Genomic DNA, 26,103 nt, shown 5'->3' with positions numbered 1-26,103 from the left:
CAGGATTTGCCCCCATGCTTAGATGCAGGCTTTTCTAACTCATTGAATGTATCCCTTGGGGACATTTGCGTTCCTTTGGATGTATTTTCACCTTTAGAATGTCTGTATGGATGAAAAATAATAGGAATGCAGACACTCACAGAAGGTTCTAGATAAATTAAGTAGTGGGAGCCCAAATAGACGGAAATAGACATACTGCTTGGCTGAAGTGAAAGTGTTAGAAAGACTAGCTCCCCAAAATATATAAGAAAACAAGAATTGCCTTTTTTTTTTTCAGGTTCCCTTTTTACTTGGAGAAGATTTTTAAAATGTTTATTATTGAAGTGTAATTGGCATACGATGTCATATTAGTTTCAGGTGTGCAACATAGTGATGCATCACTTCCAACCATCACCCAGTGTTCTTGGAGATAAGTGCGCTCAACACGTGTCCCCACACAGCGTTGCTCAGCCCTTCCTGACCGTATTCTCGGTGTCACGCTTCTCACCTCGGTGGCGCTGATTTTACAGCTGGCAGCGTGTAGCTACGGAGGAGGAATCCCTTCCCGTTAATGCGTTCTTGTTGGAGATTTTATTAGAAAAAGTGCACACCGTTTGGTGGACCTCGAGTCTGCCTCTTGCGTTGCGGACATTGGGGTGCGGGCCCACTGCGTCTCCTCCTCCTTCGTGCGTAGCTGTGACGTGATAGGGTGACGTCAGGGGTAGGGACCGCTCTTCCTACACATCTTAAAACTTAAAGGCATGAAAAGAGACAAAAATAAAATATAAAATAAAATAAAATAAAATAAAATAAAATAAAATAAAATAAAATAAAATAAAATAAAATAAAAAATAAAATAAATAATAAATAAAATAAAATAAAAAAATAAAATAAAATAAAATAATAAATAAAATAAAATAAATAAAATAAAATAAAATAATAAAATAAAATACATAAAATAAAATAAATAAAATAAAATAAATAAAATAAATAAAATAAAATAAAATAAAATAAATAAAATAAAATAAAATAAAATAAAATAAAATACAATAAAATAAAATAAAAAGACAATATGGCAGCAGTCCTCTGTTACAGGATTCAAGTGCAGGGCTAAATGGGAATTTTGCAGAGCTGGCCCTTCTGGGGTTTGCTGTGAGTGTGACAGCAAACATGATTGTAAATGCCCCACTCTACATGGCATCCTACACTTAATGAGAGCACGGCGTGCCCTGAGCCCCCGCGTGGGGAGGTTCTGTAGGAGCAGGGGGCGGCGCGCTCGGCCCTGCCCGGGCCCTCGGCGTCCGTCTGTCCGTCCTCGTCCTCCGCGTCCTCCCGGCGGGGGTTGGGGGGAGCGTTCTTAAAAGGCTTCGTCCCCGTCGGGGTCCGGCCAGTATTAACGTGTCGTCCCTTCTTCCCTGTGCTTGATTTTACGCGGATGCGCTCCAGAGATCCAAAATCGCGGTGTACGAGAAGATGTGGACGTACATGCGGTCGGCGGAGCCGTCGGTGTTCACGCGGACCACGGCGGAGGGCGTGGCGCGCGTGCGCAAGTCCAAGGGCAAGTTCGCCTTCCTGCTGGAGTCCACGATGAACGAGTACATCGAGCAGCGCAAGCCCTGCGACACCATGAAAGTGGGAGGAAACCTGGATTCCAAGGGCTATGGCGTAGCTACTCCCAAGGGCTCCTCATTAAGGTGGGTGGGATAGTATAACAATGTCGCGTGTGTTGTTATAATATTCCACCTTCCCTGATGGCCCCACGCACTGGTTTTGTTTTGTGTGTGAACATGGTATGTTCGGTTGGTTTTTGTTGGGGTTTTTTTTGTTTTTTTTGTTTTTTTTTTTTTTTTGTTCGTTTGTTTCTTTTTCTTTTTATCCATTTCATATATTTTGATCAGCAGTCAGGTATTTTTTTTCTTTTCTTTCTTTTTTTTGTTTTTTTTTGTTTTGTTTTGTTTTGTTTTGTTTTGTTTTTTTTGAACTTTGGAATAATCGATCGTAGCTGACCTGTGTATCTTCCAAGGCCATATAAAAACCAAACTGGTTGAACACTCGCTGCTGCCGGTGAGCCTCACACACGCGGAGCGACGCTTCCTGTCTCATCCACTTGTTCTGGTCGCTCAGCTCTGCTGTCCTGTCGCCTAATGATTCTACATTTCACCTTTTTTTTTCTTTTCTTTTTTTCTTTTTTTTTTTTTGATTCTGCCTGCCTGCTACATTCTGAGTACAAAGAAATCAACCTCTTCCTAACAAACCACTTTTTTGTTTGTTTGTTTTTCCCCATTTCAGTGTTTCGTTTATTATGGCATCGTTACGTTCTAGATTAACCGGAGGTGGTATCGGTGCTAACGCTGTGACCGCATCTGTCCGTAGACGGAATCACCACCCGCGGGAGGCTGGGCTCTGATTCTACGGCGCTTACTGCACTCACACTCTCACCCGTTGCAAAGGGAGTGTGGTGTAAGTAAGATCTGTAAAATTAGACCCGACGACAATCCAGAATTGTTCACACACAGACCCCTGCCATGGGATTCATAAGCAAAGCATCACACATGCGGGTTATGCAGATAATCCACATGTGCTGACGATGCATTCTTAAGGAAACACTGGTAAAATCTGCCCTTCTCACCCCTTTCGGTCCTGGACATAGGGAATTCACATGTTGGTGCCCAGGAGGCAGGATGTCCTATTTTCCTTAAGCAATAAAGGCTACTGGTGAATGGCTGGGGCTAGACCAGAGCCGGAGTCAGCAGGGACACCTGACAAATCACTCTGATCTCAGTGCTGCGTAGGAGGGATTCGTTCAAAGCACAGATTCAAGAAGAAATCAGAATCTTTGTAAAGGACTTAACCATGAACCTGGTCTTGACAAATGATGTCTCTGGTAAGCCTTTGAAACCTGAAAGTAATGAGACCTGTCTGATTGCCCAGCAGGGATGAAAGCAGGATCAACATTATAGGATTGATTTCACTGGTTTGAGAAGGGCAACTGCATGCAGTGCGCTTTGGAGATGTGTGCTGGGTGGGAGGGCAGGGTGAGGGGGGCGACAGAGCCAGAAACAGATGCTAGCCCCGGAAGAGTTGTGTTAAGCCAGTACTTTGTGTTTGCAGGCAGCACTGTAATAGTTACTGAGGGGTTTTACGGTGTGTTCTAAAGGGGCCATTTTAAGGGGAGAGAGAACTAAATCAGCCAGTGAAGACAAATGGGTGTGGGCCTTGGGCAGTTCCAAAGTCACGTTTCTTTGAACACACTTCCCATATGAAGTGGAGGAATGAGCAGGGAGAAAGCCAAACAAATAAAGTACCCGTGATAAGATGCTACCCCCCGAATGTTTCGGCCATGCAGCAACGTGAGCTGGCATCAGGGTGTTTGGTCTTCAAGGGTATATTCTGTGTGATGCAGGTGTGAGAAATTCAAAGCCAAGGAGCAGAGAAACATCTATGGAAGTAGGAGTTGCAAAAGCACTTTCATGTCACTAATTTAAAAGAACGAGAAGGGGAGAAAGCAATGGTGGTTGGTATGGAGATCAGTGTTCAGACAGACTATTGATTACATTCACTGGATGTCGCTTTTGCTCTTAATTAATTCTCTGTGGATGTAGCTGCTTGTCCTCTGTCTTTGTCTCCTGATAAAGTCAAGTTCCAGGGACTGCATTTGGCCCTCAGATACGGGCGCGCCTGCCTCTCATTGATGGCAAGAGAGAGTTCCCTCTTAAATGTGCCACTTTGTCAAATCCACACTACGGGGATTGTTTGGGGGGAAGCTGAAGGGCTTCATCTGTCTAGAACTGTATAATAATCCGCTATTGGCTTCCCCCTCTTTTCCTGTCTTCCCTGGATCTTGTTAATGAGGCAATTGTTAAACTCAGCTTCCCGGATGGAGAGTTTGTTTATGCGCTTTGTTTTCTATATGCCACAATTTCCTGAGCAAGCTGGCCCCTGCATGCCAAAACCCCAGTCATTTTGTCCCGTCGTCTTCGAGAACACTGGAAGAGCACGGAAGGCTAACCAGCATGCACCTTACCCCCCACCTCCAGCCCAGCTACATGGGGGGCTCATTAAACTTAAATTCTCATTCTTATTCGATGAGGATCCTTCTGTTTGAACAGAGGCAAACTCATATAGAGATAGACTAATGGGCACCTTCTGTATAAATGATATAGTTTGTAGAAGCAAATTCAAAACAATTGCATTTTATCACAGCAAGATCCAGAGAGCACATCTGCATCAAGAGTGTCTTTGAAACCTCTCTGCCTTATTTGTTTAGTAGACTGACTGTTTTCCTATTGGATCTATCTTTTTTTTTTAACTTAGTCTTTAGGTTAATAATTCTGGATACAGTGAGACTAGTCTGTTTCGTTGTCTTTTTCACAAAGTCTGCTGTTGTGATTCATTGGGCAGCATGAGACTTTGAGAACAGGAAACCAGTGGTCTTTCCTGCTATGTCAGCTGAAGCACAAGATGCAAACAGACAAACAAACAAAATGGCTAGCAAGCTTCCATTGACCTACGGAGCCTCACATTTCCAGACCTCACAGTGCTTCAGAATCCATGTCATGGAGAAGAGGAAGAGTATGATACACACTCAGGATGGAAAGCTAGGACTTGGGTCTTTAATGTAGACTTTAAAACAAATGCAGTCTGGATTATTACAGAGACTGTATCTGTACCCAGAGTAGAAAACACTATGACCAGGATGGCCAGCACCCATCTTTATAGTAGAGAAGAATACGGGGAGCCCCTTATTGTTTGGAGAGACTATTTCAGACTCGGGGTTGCCAGCTTTACAGAATGCTTTCAGTTACAAGAGGGCAGGCACTATGCTCAGAGTTATGGGGTTTATTGGATTTTGACATAGATTCGTCAAGTTTTAGGTCATAGAAGGATGCTAAGAATGTTGATGCTATTGAATGTAGCATCTATAGATCTGATTATAATGAAGAAAAGCAATCACAGGCAAATGTGCCTACGAACTGTACATATTGATCAGCAGAAGAACTTAAATCTTACTGGCAGTTATTTAGTTTCCAAAGTCATCTTCTAAAGAAAACTTTTAGTTCTCGTGGAGGGATGAAAGGGTAAAAGCGCTTCTTTTGTATTATCTCTGAACTATCCCCAAACTTTGATATTTCCCTCAAATCTTCTTTTAACGTGCACAGTGCCATTAATACTACTATCCACATCCTGGCCTTCCTTCTCATTCCTTCTCCAATCTCTGTGGCAACCCAAAGCAATTGTGAAATCCATCCTCTGGCTGAGAAATTTTTAAAGGTGATTTTAAAACATATGCTATAGACAGCCCTGCAGTGGAATGCAGAGCTTAGATGAAAGAGGCAATATCTTTATTTTGACTTTACTGTCAGTACTATCAACTTTACTATACAGCTTTACTATACTTTACTATACTCTAGAGATGTGCTAGAGTATTTATTGTAGAGAAAGCATATACTTTGCTACCAAAATACTCTTTACTCTAGTATCCATGTTACACTAGTTGCTATACTCTCTACTATGCAACAAATAAAACTGACAAATGCTTAGAGGGAATCATAACTTAGTTAATACAGATTTACTGGGTACTAAATAACTGTTAGATGAGAATACCCCTTTTAAAGATATCCGTGGTATATAGTATCTATAAGTACCTCCAGGGAACATAGCAGCAGATCATATCTAAAGACTTCCTCTGGCCTCTGTAAGAATTTGTATACTTGACCCTAGTGATTAAAGCCAAGTTAAACACACACACACACACACACAACCACTAGTCCCCTATCCTCTATTATTCGACAATGATAAATTTTATTCAAATTTTGCCTTCTAAAGAATGTTGGCAAAATTGTCTAAAATAAGACAAATGCTCCGACACCCCTCAAAAAATGATGTCTCAAATGAAAGCAGTTCCAAAACACCTTGATCAGGAATTGAGATCAAGAAAAAAATGAGGTCCTGTTGGACTTGCTGACATCCAGCTGTAGGAATTCGTGCAACAGGAGGAAAACTTCTGGAACCAGGCAGGTCATGCTCTGCTTAAAACAGCCCACTCAGAGCCCAGGGCAATAGTGTGATAGGGGAGGAAGTAAGAAGAATGAGAGTTAGAATGATACATCTTTCTTTGGACTTTTTCTTTCAGTATTGAGCACAATCAGTGGCTCAGGTGTAAATCTGTATCAGGGTGGGCGGAGTCCTCTGTAGGACAAATTAAGTTTCTTCTACTTTGGAAGATTCTTTAGGGCAGATCTATTAAACTTGGTATTCAAATCCATGTTTAAAATATATATTATCCTTAAGGAACCATTTTCTCATGTAAAATTGGTGATTTATGTTTACTCATCAGTTCAAGTATAATTACAAGATTTAGAAACGGGGTTTGCTGGATGTGGTGCATAAGAATGAAGTTGACACCTGTTTTTGGTGTTAGTAAGATGTCAGATGTTAGCACTTGATGTGGACATTAAAAAAACTTAAAGTACAGAAAGTTAAACCTGAGTGCTAATATTCCTGAGCAGCATTTGGCCTGAAGTGAATACATTTTTCACTTGTTTTCTGGAAATGAGTTGCAATAGATTAGTGTCTTTTTTTTTTTAACTATTATGGAAGGAGATGTTTTAGCATATGAATATCTTTCATTTTTCTTGGTATATTAAGATATGCTGCAGGTAACTTAGTTTTTGTGATCTCATTACAACTTGGAATACAGTCTGTTGGACTAGGGATCAGAACACATGCACACACAAATCAATCATACACACACATATGCACACAAATCCCCCCTCTACATTGTGATATGCTTAATCACTTAGCCCAGTTTCCTGCCAGAGATGCTGATGTTTATTGCTGGGACCAAGTATTTTTTATTCACAAACTGAGATGTGTATGGTAAAGCTATCAATACTACGTGCATGCCAAAGGGAAAAAATCCCCTTTAGAATCTATATACCTTATTCTTTCCTTTCTAGATGTTGAGTCCAGTAGCAAACATAAAACTTTCCACTATCATTTAAAATTCTACATTTTTCATTTAGGTCCTCCATACACTTGAAAGAGGATTGAAATCACAACTCCCTGGGCAGCCCGGGTGGCTTAGCGGTTTAGCGCCGCCTTCAGCCCAGGGCGTGATCCTGGAGAGCTGGAATCGAGTCCCACATCAGGCTTCCGGCATGGAGCCTGCTTCTCCCTCTGCCTTTGTCTCTGCCTCTCTCTCTGTTTCTCGAATAAATAAATAAAATCTTGAAAAAAAGAAAGAAAGAAAGAAAGAAAGAAAGAAAGAAAGAAAGAAAGAAAGAAAGAAAGAAAGAAAGAAGAAAGAAGAAAGAAAGAAAGAAAGAAAGAAAGAAAGAAAGAAAGAAAGAAAGAAAGAAATCACAACTCCCCATGAAGAAGAAAACAAATATGGCATTTTTTCTGCATTTCTTTAAGATTTACCAGTCATTATACATGTTTGCCATTCTTCCCACTATTAAAAAAAATGCTAATATGATTTGCCTTCATATATTTACCAGTTCATTCAACAGATGGCCACTGGGTTCCACCTGAGAATTTGCCGGTTGGTTGTCACATTTTTCTCTTCAGGTTTGGTTTTGTGACTGCCATAGGTAACGCCACATTGGGAATTTTCTAAACTCAGTGTTTAGCTGTGTGTTCCTATTCACTGTGACACTCAGAAACCGTATTTTAGTGACTTGCCTCCAAAAAGGGGTAATTTGTGGCCATTTCAGTTCCTAGCACTTCAAAAAGGATTAAAAGTAAGGAGATAGAAACGCTATATATGAGGTTCACCAGTTCAAACCTTCACATCCTGAACTGTGAAGAGACCTGAGACTGGATGTCAGTTCTGACAGTTCTAGGAAAAGCCAGAATTCCAAACTGTTGTTCTTTAGTCCCACATAATTGCCTTATAGGCAAATCCTATAAAGAAAGAGAATCTCCAGAGAGACTACCTATATCCTGTACAATTCAGATTGATTCAGTGGGAACACACAATTCATGTGAGTGCTGAACCTCTAAGCCAACCAAGTCAGGCAGCCTTGACCTACATGTAGGAGACATAGCGTCGTGTCTGAGACCACAATTCACAATCTAATATTAATAAATGTGCTGTGGATGAACTTATCCTTATGTTAGTAATGTCTGTAAGTGTTTTCCTCTTGGTGTATGTCTAGTAGCCAGACAGTTCCACCTTATGTCACTCATCTTTATAGATCATCTCATTCTATGGAATGGTTTCTAGAAACCATTGTAGCTAGCATTCAGGATAAAAAGGGGACACAAATGAATGGCAAAGCAAGTGCATGAGGACCCTCTGTGTTTGGAACCCCTGTTCTGTGGAGCTGGGTGCAAGCCCACGTGTGGGTTCTCCAGAGCTCAAGCTATAAACACCAGATCTGGGTTTGCTGCCTACAGTTAAAGTCCTAGCCATAAGACAAACACCCTACACAAGAGAAATTGCATATATGAAACTTGTCTCTACTGAGCATAATGCAGCTTCTGCCCAGAGCTACAAGGCTATTCTGTGGCTGCCTACACCCAGGTAATAAAAGAGACTGTGTCTGATTAATGTTCTTCCCTAGAAGACCTCAGGCTATAGGACATGAGTTTAGTAGATAGCAAATACCCTTGACACTTACAAACTAGGAACCGCTGTTAATTTATCCTTAGAACAGCAGCAAGGTCAAGTGATAGGGTTTTTTTTGTTGCTGTTATTGTTTTTACTTTTTGTGCATTGCTTGTGTAGGTAGGACTCTGTTCTCCAGACTTACCTTCCTAAAGGGAAGGATATAAGGAAGATCAGCCCAGGCTGCTGTAGAGGATGGGCTCATTAAAGTTCTCAGAGAGATCACAACTCCTACTACTCTCCACAGTTCGATAGGAACAAGAAGAAGAGCAATCTGGCCATGCTGTAACAAATTCCTACCCCTTACTGTCCGAGTCCCTCTACCTGAGATTGGGGAGGGAGTGCACAAGAGATAGAAGAGGAGGCTCTTTACACTTGGAATAATTAAACACATAAAGAATATTTCAGATGTGCATGTGCACACATGTGCACACAGGACTTTGAAGGGAGCAGAGTAATCAGATTTACCATGGAACTCCAAAATACCTATAATAAACTAAAAATAAAGCTCAGTTTATTGTGGATATGTAATATTCTCCTAAATGTAGAATTCTATACGATACTATTTTATTGCAGTTTTATACTAATGATAAACATCTACTTAGTGCATCATAAGTAAATTATGGTTATCCATAAAAATGAAAATGTTTCAGCCTAGCATATGGGAAACCACCCATCCACAACTTGAGGCATTATTATCTTCCTTTTGTCTGTAAAGATAATATCAGCCAAGATAGGAGCTGGTTTATGATTCATACTTAAGAAAGGGAAGATAAAATAGCTTGGCAGTTATTTGGAATGAGCTGAGAAATAGTAAAGACCCTGGCTTAGAATTATATTGTTTTAATTTAACTAGGAATAGGGAAGTACAGTTCATTTACTTTAATGTTCATTACTACTCACCCCCAAATTCAGTCCTCTATAACTCTTGTTTTCAGAATGAAATAACATACATTTGAGATAACTTTGCCACAAACACCATATCATACACATCCTGGCAACACCTGAATAGAAAATCACCATGTTACTCTGCAAACCACCTGGCCCTGGCCCCAAGCCTTGGAAATTGCATCGTATTAATTATAAGGATATTTTGTAACTAATAATCATACTAATAGAAGTTAGAAATACGTTGTACATATTGTTTATCCTCCTTAATATCAGAAAAGTCCATTTCAGGATTGAAAGTTGTTTACTTTAAATGGACAGGTTATGTACTCTCTGAAAACCTAAAAAACTGTTGTTTGGGCTCATCCACAAAATGATAAACACTTCCAAAACTTTATGAGACCACTCTCATAGTACACTCTCTGAGTATCACATGACTCACATGACTCAACAGTGAAGGAAAATTAGAGACATAAAAACGATCCTAGCGTCAATTCTGCTTTTCAAAGTTTATAATTCCAAGATGTGGGAGAAATCTATCATTTTAAAAACACCTAACCATGCAAGGTCCTATCACATCATGTTGAAATAAAGTAGACTTTACTTAGCTTACATTTTGGAAGGGGAGGAGACTTAGTAAGGAAACTGACACACAGATAATTCTTTACATAAATTAACTCAGTCTATTTTCTCTAAGCGTTCAATCTTTGGGAGTTAACCAAAATAAGAATTAAAATGGAGTCAAACAAATGTGACAGAAATAGTTCTCTACTTTCAGAAAAAAGGGGTGTATGGACCCCTCTCCACTGCATAGAACATAGTATAAACACTGTCAAGACCCACCCACAAAGCCTCTACTCTTATAGAATTCTGGTTGCTTCCTACTTGATGCTGACAGATTGCAGTTTCTGAACATCCTTTTTAAAATGGCAACAGGCCAGGATCCCCTTAGTAGCTAAGAGAAGCTCTCATCAGATACCCAGCCGCTCTTCTTCCATGTTTTCAGGTATTTGCAACTAAAATCACACACACGAAAAAATCATAAAAGCATTGATCAGTGAATACAGCTGTTATAAGTGGCCTTAGCATGCAAACTAAATTTAAAAAAAAAAAGGCATGAGAAATAGAAAAGTTAAAATGAAGCCAAATATCCAGAGCCCTAAGTCAGTATCCTAACCTTTGTCTTATATTTGAGGCTAGGAGGAGGTAAATAAAACACAACGGGATCCAAGAAGAGCTGACCTCAGATTATCTCCCAGAGTAAAAAGCAAAGAGCAAAGGCTAATGAAAAGCAACAAAAAATTTGCTTTCTCTTAAGTGATATAGCAAAGCATATAAAGCAAAGAATGAGTTGATATGTCATCTAATGTTCTTTTTAATTTGTTCACTTTTATGAGATGATGTTTAAGTTTGGTTTAATGATGGAACTCTAAAAATTACTGAGCAGTATATTTCTTAGTGACACAGTAGTAGCAACAGTGCCACATGAGAGCTTTCAAGCCACTCCAACATGTCTATTTTTACTTGCTCCTTTTCACTCTCCTATGATGTCATTCTAGAAAAAAAAAAAAAAAAGAGCCTACAAATCGGAGACGTTATGTGACTTGCCCACAGTGCCACAGCTACTATTGGAACTGAGAGCTTCTGACTCTTTGCAGTGCTCTTACAGGGAAAGAACAAAAGAGAACTTTTTAACATAAATACAGTTTACTTTCAAAACTTACTAAATAGATTTTGTGATTCTTCCATGGTGCAGTTTCAACAACATCCATAATTTTAAAGCATATTGAGAATGCTCCTATAGAGCTCAAGAAACTGTTTATATATTAAAAAACTAATAAACTCTGGCTAAGTTGAAGAAATTACACAGGGATAGACTTCGGGTCAACATAAAGATTTTACAACAATTAAAACTGGTCCAAAAATGGAAGGAAATTGGCTAAGATCCCCAGCATCAGAGTTGCTCAAGTAGAAACAAGAGCTTCTTGAATCTCTTAGGGAGTATGCTAAGACAGTGACATCTGAGTCCCCTCTCCACTTGAGAGTCTAAGAATCAGTGTCTTGTTGTGGACTATCTTTAGCAAAACAACCAAAGAATTCTCTTACATCTCTTTGAAGTTGCAAACACTTATTAAGACCAGGAAGAAGAAATTCATTCCCAGAACCTCAAGACAAGCTGATCCGGTTCTGAAATTAAATAAGTCACTTCTTCAATAGATAGCTGCTTTTATCACATTCTGTCCACATTGTGAAATAGAAAGATATTTAAGGAAAGCATTTCTCTCTAAGAACCACAGAGCTAGAGATAGACACGTCTTGTATGCCTCTATATCCAGATATTTAAAATTACATACTGACGTCAAACTTCTGGGAAGGTACAAATCTGACAAAATTCGCTGGGTTGTAAAAGGGGGAATAAAATAGCAAGAGTGAGGCACCTGCAGGTAGAAGGGCTTGCTTTGATTATTTTAAGAACAAAATGTATGCTTCCCTGTCTAGATAGGAGAAAAACTGCTCCATGTAATATGGTATCCCATGGTGTCTCAATATAAAATACTTGAGAGGGTGATTTTTAAGGGCATCCCAATAACACCAGCAACTTCAGTCGCTACTTAATTTATTTTTCTTTTTGGCCTTCATCACATATAGCAATCAGTTTATGCTCTGAAATATGAAGACGGCACAGCCACTAGAATCCTATCCAATCCAGGACTGTCCCCACCGTTGTTCTTTCTTATTCGTAGACTTTCACATCATTTCAGAATATAAAGATATGTCCTTCAAAACTCTGTCATTTAAGTGACTTCCATGGATGAATGAATTAGGTGTTTTATAAAAAAAAAAATCTTTTTTCATTTATAATACATCCTCACAATTTCCAACTGCATCATGACAGGAAAAAAAAGGAAATTCTCTATTTCTGTAGATATTCTTCAGGATTTATAGAGTTTAGTGGATAAGGGGCTGGTTTGTCAAAATAGCCATTTGGTGAATATTCTTTAAAGATAATGAATGAAGTTACAGTTCCTAAGGAAGAACGTGAGGACAAACACATATACGTGTAGTTGGAAGCTTTACTACGCCATGTGTACATCATGTAATTTTGAGGTGATCCGAGCTCCTAGGGTGGTAGTGACAGACGTACAACATACAACCCTCCATACAGTGTTCTTTCCTTGCACATTTTCATAACGACCATTAGAGTAACGATTACCCCATCCTTCATGTTGACATCTCTGGAATATATTGTGACAACCCAAGTTTCCAAAGTACATCCATCTTCTCACCTGATCTCATTTTCCTTGATAAAGAATTTTAATAAGTTACCCAAAGTTAAATAACAATAGCACATGATCTTGTATGGGTTCAGGCTCATTCTCGGTCTCCACTTTCCTTCATGTCTCATGGAATTCAATCAATTGTCTGGTATTTGATCTTTTTTATGGGAGCCAGTCACTGAAATTATGCCAAAGGGTGATGAGGGACAGACTCTAAGCTCAATTAACTAGATGGTAGTCTCAAAAAAGACAAAGTCTAATAAGAAAAGATCATAGCAGACACCATGTAAAGGAAAAGGAAATAAATTTAACAACTCCTACATACCAAGCGCATGTGTATGAATATGTTTCCCCCAACAAATCCTTGGTGGTGTTACTGTCTTCACCTGGACACATGGTGCTGCTGAGGCTCAGGTGGAATAGGAGCGCATCATTGCCCCATTCCCAAACCCACGCTCCTTTCACATGCTGCCTTGTTTCTCTCCAGAGATACCACAAGCTCTACTTAGAGGTATACTAAGAAAGAAAATCCCATCTTTGGCCTACCTATGATTCCCTGTTTTGAAAAACATAGTTTCTGATATCTCATTTCCCCAACTTTCCTAACCCTCCCCCCTTTTATGACCCCTTAAGGGCTTTTTTTCATTTTCGTAATAATTCTTGTTAATACCAAATTTTGTACTGCCCCAAACATGGTGTTGGCATGTAGCCAACAGGGGAGTGGAGACACCACAGATGCCCATGATACACTTTCCATGATTCACTATAGCTGATGAAAATGACCCACGCCATGCGCTTGCATGAACCCCTCAGCTCTACGTCTGTCTTCAGTTCAGTGCAGCTCTGACAAAATAGATAAGAGGAGAGAGTTTTGTCCCCCTTACACAGCAAATGTTACTCCCCTTTGGCTTAATCCTTACCATAAATTTTAAGCTCATTTCCATGAACGCCCCAGTATATCAGACAGTTGATAGTGTCTTGTGAGACCTGAGGAAAGGGTTGGCCAGAACTGAACTTGACTTTAATACAAGACCATGTTCTATTATTGTTTAACTTTGGGTATTTCTCCCCTAGGAGGAGGACAGAGGAGAACTAACCAGCTCCAGGACCAAGGTAAGAGGGGAGTTTTCTTTCAAAAGAATGGGTTCCATCCATTTGAAGGAAACCCCTCCCCCACCTATTTTTCAATCCCTTTTTCTTTGTACATTTATATTTTTTAACCCACGCCTTAGGAAACCAGCTTGCCACCTGTGAGTGATAGTTACGTGGACATCCCCTTACAAATGTTACAGCAAGAAAAAATAAAACCGTCCCAAAAGTCGTATCAGTTATATGCTAATGCATTATGTTTTCCATCATCATTAAATATCAGTGTCAGCCTTCCATTAAGGATCAATCTCCTGCACCAGCCTTAAGAAATTGCCATCAGCTGTTAATTTCTCCCTACATAGACTATGGATGGTGACTGATAATCAAACCATAATGGGTAATGGGGTTACAAATACATTAAAATTAAAATCTAGAGTGTTTCCATAGAAAATATATTATTCTTAAGCAATTTTTTATTAAAAATTGTTTTAATTAAAAGCAGCAGCTGATAGAATGTAAATGATAATTTGGAGTATGTGCAGGCTAGACTTTGGGTGCACAGCAGTACAGACTTGATGAGATGTTTAAGGTGCCATATGAAACCCAGACAGAAAAATGAGGAAGCGGAGCTAATACTGTCCTGAGCAGGGTTTCTCCACGTGTCAAGCGCCTTCTCAGGCATCACTTCCAAGGGGTTTCCATTGCCACCTCTCACCTTCTGTGTTGGCTCTGGAAGTCCTCAGTATTCGCCCTGTGTCACATCGCTCCTTCCAGGGGAGAGAAATCCCAGGCAAGAAACAAGTGAGAGAACCTAAAAGCATCCAGAACTTGAGATATTAGAAGAAAGTGGGGTGGGGTGGGGTCACGAAGCGACAGCTTCCAGACCCCCTGCAGCAACCCTTCTGTCATCCTTGCCCTCCAGGGAGACCGGGTCTTGTGGGACTCCGTCCGTTTTAGCGAAGCTTGATCCTCAAGAAGAGAATCTTAGGAAGGAGAGGAAATGTGCAAAAAGAATGAGAATTCAGAAAAAAAAAAAAAAATGAGACTTCAGGCCATTTGTTGCCAGTGTCTTTCAGAAACACAGTTCTGGTCATTTTGTTACAAGTACGTTTAGAATCACTTTCCAGTTGTATTGTCAGGGTTTTTTCACAAAAGAAAATAACTTCAGATGGATACGTTTTTGTTGGAGACTGTTGTGGTAGGAGCCGGACCCACAGCAGTCCTGCCATTAGGAAGGCCCATGAGTGGACGCACAGGAAATAGAAACTTGATTTTAACAGCAACGTACACTCCTTTTGTATGTAATATTTGCCGTGGTCACGCAGTAGACACCTAAGCAGTAGACTCTTAGCAGATCATGCATTTTGTCATCAGAAGTCAGATAGAACCTAATTTTTAGGTTCCCATCCCTGACTCCCTTGGTTAAAAACACAGGATATGCGGGAGGCACATTATTCATTCCTGAATTTTAAGGTGCCAGATGGCTGGATTGCCTGAGCAGCCACACAGAGAAGGAGAAGCATCACAGTACTGTTCAGTGGACCATTTATGTACTAGAATGTGGTTTCCACACTGACATTAGTTCTGATTTGTTGTTTGATTGAATTTTATGAACTATTTCATGGCAGTCTCATTCAGGGAAGGAATTAGTGGTCATTCTGCAGTGACTTGGTTCTGTTAGGTAATTTGAACTTGAGATGAAACACCGTTTTTGTTTTTTTGCTGTGTCATGTTGCTCTGTAAAGTGAAAAATACTGATCTCCTATTAATTGCATTCAGTTTATTAGGTATATTAAAAGTAGTGAATGGAAGTGCCCAGGCTGGTAGCTTAAGAAGTACCCAAGTACTTCTGTCAAGGAGCAAGTAACTGAAAGGCGGCGTGCCATGCTCTAGTATTAACACCACTCTAAGCAAATGTTGGTGAAACTATTTTAAGAATTTAAACTTTTGGGTTTTTCTTCCCATTTAAATTGTTTAATAGAAACAAATGAGAGACTTTATTTCTGTTTTGAAATATCGTTGTGAGCCCTGCTGCCCTCACAGATAAGAAGCTTTGTTTCACTTTGTACAGCATTAACTTAAAAGCTTTAAAGACACACTGACTTAGAATTCTTAAGTTTTGGTTATTTTCAGAGAACAGATGAGCCACCTGTGTTCCTAGTTAGGAGGTTCACACAGCTTTCTTTTGAGTTCTCATTAGCTTAGAATCCCTTCTTCTAGAAGACCTGTTTTTATCACTCAGTTTCTTTTTCTATTTATGCTATTCTCGCACCTGACCAAAATCCAACCCAAAAGGTTGGGTAGGCAAACAAGCAATTAAAAGACACTTTAAGTTCTATACAAATATTGGTCTACTGCAAAGGAACCTGACACCCTGGTGTCAGGTAAAACAAAAATTGATCCTTTTATTTTTTCTGTTAAGAACTTGGTGGGAAATTCAACGTATTTATAGATAAAGATTCTCTAGACATATTTAGTGAATTAAGTATATATTTAAATACACAGCACAGTAAAATAAATTTTAATAAGGTTAAACCAGACAGAGTTAGCATTTAATATGTGGATGACAAATGTAATTATTTCTCTACTGTACCGAACTATAGTGTTCTCAGTAGTAAATTTAGTAACAGAAGAATTTTATAAAAGTGACATTTATTTGCTACATTTAAATAGGTTAGAACAAAAATGATTAAAAAGACCATTATGTGGGATTTTTAGAGTTTAGTTGCATCTGATTTCACCTAATGGTCACAACAAGCTTGTATCTGATTTTATCAATTAGTATTTTTTCCTTGCCCAGCTGCCGAAACTGAGCTGGTAATCCTTTTATTTTAACCATCTATAACCTCACTGAAATAGTATCTTAGATATTTTGTTTATACAATGGACAAAATGTTTGCCATTATTCAAAAAGAAGAGCTACCATCATTTATTCTTCATGTCCCTCTTGTCAGTATTTAATAGATCGTTTGGGTGCCATTTGCTTTGTTTCATTTTATTTCACTTTGCTTTAAAACCCTCCTCACCAGTAGGTCTTCCCCAAATCCATCAGGTGGCATGGCTGAGGACTCCCTTTAATGGTTCAGCACCCTATTCTTTCATCTTGATGGGCTGCTTGAAAAGGAGCACCTTATGTTAATCACGAAGATTATCAATCCTCCACGTAGCTCACCCCCACTCCCCCCGCCCCGGTTCTCATAGTTTTTGCCCTGCCTTGTGGCTGAGAATAGTGTAAAATACCCTCAAACATAGTTGCTGTGCTCCACGAGGGAAGACTCCAAGTAAATGTGAGCATTCCAGACAATAGGTAATTTATAGAAGAAGGAGATAGGTCGAGTCTAGAGTACCTGGGAGAGACCTCATAAAAAAGTTTCAGATGTACCAGTTGATAACATTAGTTGAATGAGTAAGTCCATGAGTGATTATTGGAAAATAGTAAAGCCTGTAGAAAAGCTAAGGTGGGAAAAAAAAATTTCTGATGAAGGTTCTGTCATGAGATTGGAATCTATTGTGAATAGATTTTGGGACTCTAAGGAATCTAGCCTGGGGGAGGCAGAAAAGATCTCTTTGGGAATTGGGGTGGTTAAGAGACTGGGCTTCTGAGTTAGAAGGATGCAGGTTCTAATCCTGCCTTTGCCATTGACCAGCCATGTGGATTCAATTAGGACTCCATGAGGACTCCATGAGAATGTGAAAAACTTGGGGCAACGCCTCAATCAAATATAATTAAATTTTAAGTATACATTAATATACATTAGTTGAACTGTCAGGAAAACTAGAATAGAGTCATATCTTGGACTCAGTCAGGAGTCCCAAAGGTGTTTGACAAAGTGATGTAAACAGGCAGAGAAGTGTGGCCATACTCTGGGTAGCTGTGAACAGATTGTGAGTCAGTGGATCTTGTCTCAGGTGATAAAGGCTTTGACTCAGGTGTTACCTATATAATGGAAATGCACATATAAATTTGAGAGAGCCATTTTCAGAAAAAAAAAAAAGTTCTCAATGGCTACCTGGCTATAGGAAAGGAGTGGAAATGAAAATTCGAAGACAAGATTGAGTTTCTGTGGTTGGGCTTTATTATTTGTATTTAGATTTCTACTTTTTCTGTGAAACATTTTCTGATCCATTATACTGAAGCTTCTTTCTGATAACATTCTTGGGATTCAACATTTCCTGTCCTAAAAGATCAGAACTAGAGACCTAGTATGTGTCAAAATAGACCTATCTAATTCCAACCTTGGGAACGAACAGTATCAGTATCCAATCAAATCAAGTCAATGTAAAGTTTATTGGTATGGCTTTTTAAGGAAAGTTATCTACTGTTCTTCCTTCTTGAATATTTAGGGGGGGATCCATTTCAAGTGATAAGACCACATGCCTCTGAAGTCTTGCCTCAGCTCAAGAAGTATTTTAGCCAGAGGAGACAGGGGATATATCAGGCAAAGCTTAATCAGGGATCACCCCCAGGAAGCCTGACAAAGAGGAAAAGAAAATCCCCCTTGGAGAGCCGTAGAAGGGATGAATACATAGTGTAGCTATCCAGGAAAGGGTACCCACAGAAAGCAAAATTATCCCAGTCCTGTGGGAAAGAGCACTGGCAGGAGGCAGAGACCTGCATCTCAGCTGGGACTTGGAGAGCAAGCCCACCTAACCTTCCTTCGACCTGAATGACCACAACCATCAGATGAGGAGGATTGAGACAACCTCTGATCCCCATTTTGATGCCAAGATTCTAGTTCTTTAAGGCAACTGATGGACATTTTTAACAATCAGCAAAGGAAGGAAAAAGGAAACACTATTGGTTAGACTTTTGGAAATTAAATAAAGGAAATAAGGAGAGTGGTCTAAGATAGAGGAATCCAAAGTCAGGGACACAATAGAGGTCACCCAACAAGTCTGCATGAAGGGCATCTGCATGAGAAACCAAGTACTGCTGAGCAGCACACATACACACAGTGAATGGTGGCAACCACCAGCTCTTGTATTTCGGAAATTTTACTTGAGCATAGTAACAATCACAACAAGAGTGATGTGCAGAGGTGACCTGAAGCACTTCAAATATATAGGTAGCTACTGTCCCATCTTGAAACAAAGCCCTCTTTTATATGATTCCATCACAGAAAATGATAATAAAAATGGGGTGGCTTGGGGTGAGGACTGTACCTCATATCATCTCAAACAGCACCCCAAGGCCACCACAAGTGGTGGTAAAATAAAATTTACATGATTTAATATGAATAATAAATATTTTCTCAATATTATGTAAGGGTAACCAAAAGTATCTTTCAACAGTTTTTGTTTTTAATTTTTATTAATGTAACATACAGTTTTTTAAAAAGTCCTGGGGGCCTCTGGGGGCTCAGCTGGTTGAGCATCTGACTCTTGATCCAGTTCAGGTCCTGATCTAAGGGTTGAGACTTCAAGCCTTGCATTGGGCTCCAAGCTGGATGTGGAGCCTACTTTAAAGATTTTTTTAAAAAGCAAAAACAATGCCATGCACGTGATGTGTTTGCAGAGTGATCACAGATTGAGGCTAGTACCTTGGAAGTTTATTCCCACCAAATCATAGTCTTAAAACTGCCTCTCTATGAAAATTCTGGAGCAACTATTGGCTATAGAAATATTTGTATTTCCCTTCCATTAATAGACATAAGTGAAAATGGTCATTAATTAATTTTAAAATAAGTGTTCCTAGAATCTGGAAGAGATATTTTTTTTATCTGTATTCATGATTGTCTTTCTAAGTTTTGTGGATCCCCTGAAATCATTATGCCCATCTATCCATAGTTTTTAAGGGCTTCTAAAAGAGTTGCCTAGTGCAAAAGAGGATAGAAAATTCTGCTCTGTGACCTAAAATTGACAGAATCATGAAACTAAACTTCATGAAGTAATTGTAAGGATTACTTTTTTTAAAAAAGTTTAACACTAAAAACAATTAAATTTTTCATTTATCACAACCTCTACCTAGTATTCTAAATCACTGGCAGACATCCTCACAAAAATCAGAGTATTTCTTCAAAGAATCACATTCCTCAGACCTAGGCCTCCAATAACAATTAGTCATACAAATTTCAAAGAACACACACTTTAGGGACACCTGGGTGGCTCAGTTGGTTAAGCATCTGCCTTTGGCTCAGGTCGTGATCTCAGGGTCCTGGGATCAAGTCCCAAGTCAGGCTCCCTGCTCAGTGGGGAGTCTGCTTCTCCCCTTCCTTCTGCCCCTCCTCCATATTCTCTCTCCGTCTCTCCCTCTCCCCCTCTCAAATAAATAAAATCTTAAAAGAACACACACTTTAGAGATAATTTCTGGATTCTAACTCTGTTTCTACACAATTTATGTAGCTGTCTTTGACTCACTTGGTGTATGAAATACAAAGGACTTTATACACTAAGTTAATTGCATATATGTCATCCAAAATCCAAAACAGACAATAAGCCCTTCCTTATCAAGGTGGCTTTCAAATGCTCATTATACATGTTGGGTCTGAATTGTCTTTCCACCGGAAAAAAGAATTTTCCCTCCTAATTTCAAGATCAAATTATCAATTGGTAATGTCATTTCTGTGCAAGTCTTACCTGTCATTCGGTAAGCAAACTGGAATTAAAACTTAGTATCTTAAAAAAAAAAAAAAAAAAAAAAAAAACTTAGTATCTTTTCTAAAAACATTTGCATATACAGAGCAATTTCGCCCAAATCCTGCCTTTGGAAGGAAATGCACAGGTCCAATGAAGCAAAAAGCCTTGTGCTTGTTTACTGGAAGGGATAATTTGGGAAGAAAACTCAGAGCACAAGTTAAATCAAAGACAGTGTGGCATTTATAATTCTGAGAACCAGTTACTCTTCTAGGCCTTAAACAGCTGATCAAGGGTAGAACTTGACGGGATGAACATTGGGTGTTATGCTATATATTGGCAAATTGAACTCCAATAAAGATACAAAAAAAAAAGGTAGAACTGTGGATGCAAATGCTTTTCCTTAAGATAAGATTTTCACCTCCTTATCATTTGACAGCCTATTGATTTTTAGTTATTTTCTTGATAAATATTTTCAGATATTTATTTATTTTCTTTCTAACTAATTCTTAGTTATTAATGGACTTTCTACAAAATTCTGAGGTTGTTGTAAATTCTCAGTGTCATGGCTAATTTCCTCCAAATACCTTTATTTGGGGGTACATCATTGATTAAATGCAAAAGTAAAACCCTATATGGTCCATACTCCCCCCTTCTATCTCCTTTTGATCCGTTAGGGTAGGCTTTCGTGTATGAACCCTTGTGACAATGGTGGCAATGCCAGTATGTAAATAAGAGAACCAGTAGTCTGTGCAGAGTTGGTTATTATCCATTTTTCATGAAATTACTATTTTCTTAGTAGAATGGTTCTAGAAATGTTTCTGTATGTACTTATGTGCTGTAACAAAGTTTAAATCAAATGAGTTTCCAATCTGGAATTTTAGTTTAATTTCAAAAAAAGGGATATAGTCAATATGTGGTATGATGAAAGATTTTTTTTTAATTGCGTTTTTTTTTTTTAATCCTGCAAAAAATGAGGACTTTTTTTCTCTACTGTTTGGGGAGAAATGTAGTTGCCAGCCATGAAAACTCTTTTCCTAAAAAACAGAAGTATATACATATTTTTTCTTTTTAATGGTCCACTTAGCAGGACTCAAGTCTACTCATCATCACATTCATTTAATTCAGCCTAAGGGGAAAAGCTCACCTTGTCTATGTAAATATGTGTGAAGCAGCAAATCTTCTCTCCAGGCCACTGAGAGTTCTATTAACCACCTGCAGACCCTGTCTGACAGGGCAGGCCCACTAGTTGATGCATTACTCAGACTCCTCTGCCTGACCTGTTCCCTTCAAATAAGGCAGAACCTTTGTAAAAGCAAGTACATCATCACACATCACTGGGAGCAAGGAATGCTTTCCTGGCATCCTTAAGAGTAATTCCTAAATTCTACCTCTTCCTCATTTCTTTGTTTGTCCGGTTGGGTTGTTTTTTTTGTTTTTTTGTTTTTTTTTTTATCCAAAATACAATATATGTTGGTTTGAATAAAACAATTCTTTTAGGCATTATAAAATAATTAAAATTATAAAAATAATTGAAGTTTTTTTTGTTTTTACTGATTATTAAAGTATCACTTATTGTAGAAAATTTTGGATAGGTGGGAAGGCATAAAAAGCAAAATACAGTCCAAACTAATCATAATCTCTATGTCCAGAGATAGCTCTGTGTTGTATGTTTTTCCAATATTTTTAAATTAATGTGTCTCCCTCTCTATATATATTTTTATTCTTGAAATCATAGTGAATATACAAATTTGCTTCTTTTTTTCACTTAACATTATACTATAATCATTTTTGCTTGACATTAAAAACTTTGGTCATAAAACGTTCAGCATACAAAGTACTGGTGCTTATCAATACCATCACCTCAGGAACTTTGTAAACATATAGACACACTTCCACTGATTCAGAGGAACCTGACGGCAGCAACATCGGGCCTGAGCATCTGTATTTGTGATGGTGGTTCTATATGCAAATCAGGCTTGAAAACAACTGCTGCCCCCCCCACCCCCCCATCCCCGTCCATTTCATTCTCCCCTTCTGGTGGGCATGTAAATGGTCTGCCATGTATGCTATAGAAATAAACTATGAGGTTCATTCAGTTACTCCCATTAGCATCATTGATTAACTATTAGAACTGATTTCTCAAACGAGAATTATTATTAACCAGTAATATTAATATTAGTCATTGGTATCATTATCAACACTGTCAGTAATTTCCAAGAACAAGAACTGTGTTTAACCTTTTGTTGTGTGAAGTCCTCTTACTTCTTTTTTAGTTCTTCATTCAATCACCAGTGGATGAGGACGCATATGTTCATATGTTATTCAGTCCCTGACTATATTGAACATTGTCTTTACTTTTGTCTTTCACAACATGAGTGGCAGAGAATTGAATCAGCATTGTTTTAATTCACATTAGTTTAATTCCGAGCCAAGTTGAATTATTTTTGTATGATTTTTAGGTCTTTCTGTGTAAATCATCTATCAACAGGCTTTGTGGCTTTTAAAGGGATTTTCTCATCTGTTGACACAGTGTCTCATGATTCACACAATTTTTAAGTTTTTAAAAAATATGTTAGGATTTATTGGGGACTAGGAGAATAATTTCCTAACATCATTCAGGTACTATTCTGGATATTTGAACACCATGTTTAGGGGCTCCTGGATGGCTCAGTCAATAGAGCTTGTGACTCTTGATCTCAGGGTTGTAAATTCAAACCTCACATTGAGTGTAAGGATTACTTAAAATCTTTTAAAACACACACACACACACACACACACACACACACACATATATATATAGAGAGAGAGCGAGCGAGCTAGAGAGAGAATGAGAGAGACTTTAGAATGAAGAGAGCATTCCAGTTGAGAAAGCACAAGCCTAAAAGTGATGAGACTTTCTCATGTGTATATAACTAATGGATCCTTTCCTATAAGGATAATAAAGCAGTAGCAAAATCACACAGTAAGTTAAGATAAACTGCACCAGGTCCATACAGTATTGAATCCCGGCCAACAATGAAATAGTCATCCTGTTAAGTAAAATGGTATTTTATTTTTTTAAAGATTTTATTTATTTATTCATAAGAGACATAGAGAGGCAGAGAGACACAGGCAGAGGGAGAAGCAGGCTCCATGCAGGGAGCCCAATGTGGGACTTGATCCGAGGACTCTGGGATCACGCCCTGAGCCAAAGGCAGATGCTCAGCCACTGAGCCACCCAGGCATCCTGGGATTAAGTTTGTTTTAATCAGACTAAACAGGATATTACAAATTATTTGTTCTATGAACTACATATATCCTAAATATTCTGTGTGCAGATGTTAACTCAGTGTAGGGCTGGTATATCAGTCCTTTATAATAATATTCTCAAACCCAGGAAATCATAAAAATACTAAACTCAAACTTAAAATGTTCCTTATAATGTAGATATTTGTTACGTGTAAATTTTAAAACCTTACCAACAGAAAAATTACAAGTAATATGGTCCAGAAGTAAATATAATGAGTAAGGCATAAATTAAGCATAAAAGCATATCCAAACATAGAATTGAATGATGAGTTACATATGAAAGGGTGGAAGAAATCAATGACTTAGTCTGAATTAAGATGCTTTTAACAAGAAAGTCTTTGCATTAGATGAATTTATCCAATATCCATAAATGGGAGATGTTTAGCTCTGCCACTTCCAGTTCTAGAGCTTTTGTTATGTGTGATCTTTCAACAGGAGCCTCACTAACAAAAATGGGTCCCAGGAGCTAGCACAGTGAGGTATGGATTTTCATAATCCCAAGCTTAATCGAAGGAAATTTCAGGTATGACAACCTCGGGTAGGTTTCCTGAGGTCCCAGAATTTGACTCGATGAGCATCTTCCTTCCACCCTACGTCAAGATCCCTGCCATCTCACTACTATTAAAAAGGAAACTTGAAGAAGGTTTTTTTCTTACCTAGAATTCCCCAAAGGTACAAATGGCAAAGGCAAGAAATAAGTTATTGGAGTCCTACCTCGGTCTATTAAAGGTCATTGTCACCACACCTGAGCTCATAACTGTGGTTCGCCCTCATCCAGCAAAGGTGTAGTCATTTACCGTTTCTTCCTCTCCTTCCATTTTTAAATGAAAACAATCCACTCAATGGAGTTTATCTGTAAAAGCTGCATTTCATAGAATAAAAGGAATAATTAATGTAGGGAATCAGCATATTTTTATTCTCCCTTATCCTCTTGGCTGACCATTTTTTAGGCTTCTCTGATGTTTAATCAGAACCAGAATATCCTTCATTAATCCATGTTTCTGACATCGATTGTGAGATCTATGTCTGAAATGTGTGAAGGGGATTGCAAAGCAACAATAAAACGTTCTGAAGCAAGGACCTGCCTGCTCCATCCCTCATTTACCCCATACTTAGGACTTCCTTAAGCTTGCTTACAATGACTCCTTCATGGTTCCTTTTTCTCTTGCCTTTTTTTAAAAAAAAAGAATACTTTCAAATCTATTCTAGCAAAATGAGTGAAGTAACTTTGTGTATTTGTTAAAGTCACTTGATGATTCTTATTTTTAATAACGTGAAAGCAATGGGTTTCATAAAATAGAGCAGATGTTCACATGTGGTTTATGCTGCAGTTGAAATGGCAATCTACGGAGGCTGCTAGACCTGATTAGATAGAGAAATTACATCTGTAGTCAGACTATTGTAGAAAACAGACAGGTTTAACATGCAAAAAAATCTTGAATACCTGAAGACTCTTTCTGAATATTGATTACAAGTGCCGTCCATGCATCATTGAGAAAAGTAAATTTACATATAATAGTATCGAGTGGACTTTATCAAGGGGCCACATTTTTCTGGAAGGAAAACATGATTAATTATGATCTGGGCAGTGACTTACCTACTGGTCATGTGTATTGTATGAACCAAATATTGATGTATACACACACACACATACGGATAGCAGTGTGAAACTAAACTGTTTTTACATGGCCTATTAGATGGTATTAGAAAGACAATGTCTTAGAATAATTTTGTAGAAAGCTTTATTCCAAACAGTTTTCTCAACCTGAAGCTTTTTTTCCTTATCCATTCCTTTATTTTGCCTTTTGTTTTCTCCTGTGCTGTGGAACTGTCTTTGGATATGGCTAATAACCCTGTTAAATAACCCTCTCATGAAATGATTTCAGTTTTATCAAAGGAATGGTCTAAACCAACACATGAAACTATTGGGATACCACTTCATTAAAACGGATCTAATATGAATGTTTTAGGCTAAAATAAAGTGGATTATAAAAATAATTTTCTCCAAAATAAAAAATTTTAGTAGTTCAGTTTAAATCACAGAAAGACAAATTTAGTTGTAGACGCAAGATAAATTAAAACAATTTTCTCCCAACAGCATTTTTTTAAAGGTCTCTCTTCACTGAATACTCATTCATTCTTATATTTCAGTCTGCTCCTTTGGGTGATTAAAGCAATCACCCAAATTCACTTTAGGAAATATATTCACTTTAGGAAGTATATTATTTTATGCCACTAATGTGGTTCTTGGGAAGGTAGGAGCAGCTGATAATATAATTGACATTTCATAAATGGCAGTCTAAAAAAAAAAAAAATTAAAAAAAATAAATGGCAGTCTAACTCTAAGAAGAGCTAACACTCTGAAAGCATATGGTTTACTTGTGGGAAATG

General features: G+C 38.4%; 1 protein-coding gene across 11 annotated transcripts in view; it reads left to right on the top strand.

The window, feature by feature from the left end:
* GRIA4 (glutamate ionotropic receptor AMPA type subunit 4) overlaps positions 1-26,103 on the top strand; it is a 372,420-nt gene that overhangs the window by 331,393 nt on the left and 14,924 nt on the right. For 7 of the 11 annotated variants that reach the window (XM_035717050.2, XM_049110033.1, XM_049110032.1 and 4 more), the window contains one exon: positions 1,426-1,673. In XM_035717050.2, coding sequence (XP_035572943.1) covers positions 1,426-1,673 — 248 coding nt within the window. Of the gene's footprint in view, positions 1-1,425; positions 1,674-13,833; positions 13,873-26,103 lie in introns of all 11 variants that reach the window. The other 4 variants (XM_035717054.2, XM_035717055.2, XM_035717056.2 and 1 more) reach the window with 1 other exon arrangement.

This window comes from Canis lupus, chromosome 5 (genome assembly GCF_003254725.2).
Source record: "Canis lupus dingo isolate Sandy chromosome 5, ASM325472v2, whole genome shotgun sequence".
NCBI lineage: Eukaryota > Metazoa > Chordata > Mammalia > Carnivora > Canidae > Canis > Canis lupus.
The sequence above is the reverse complement of the archived record's forward strand: the minus strand, read 5'-3'. Positions and strand labels throughout refer to the sequence as shown.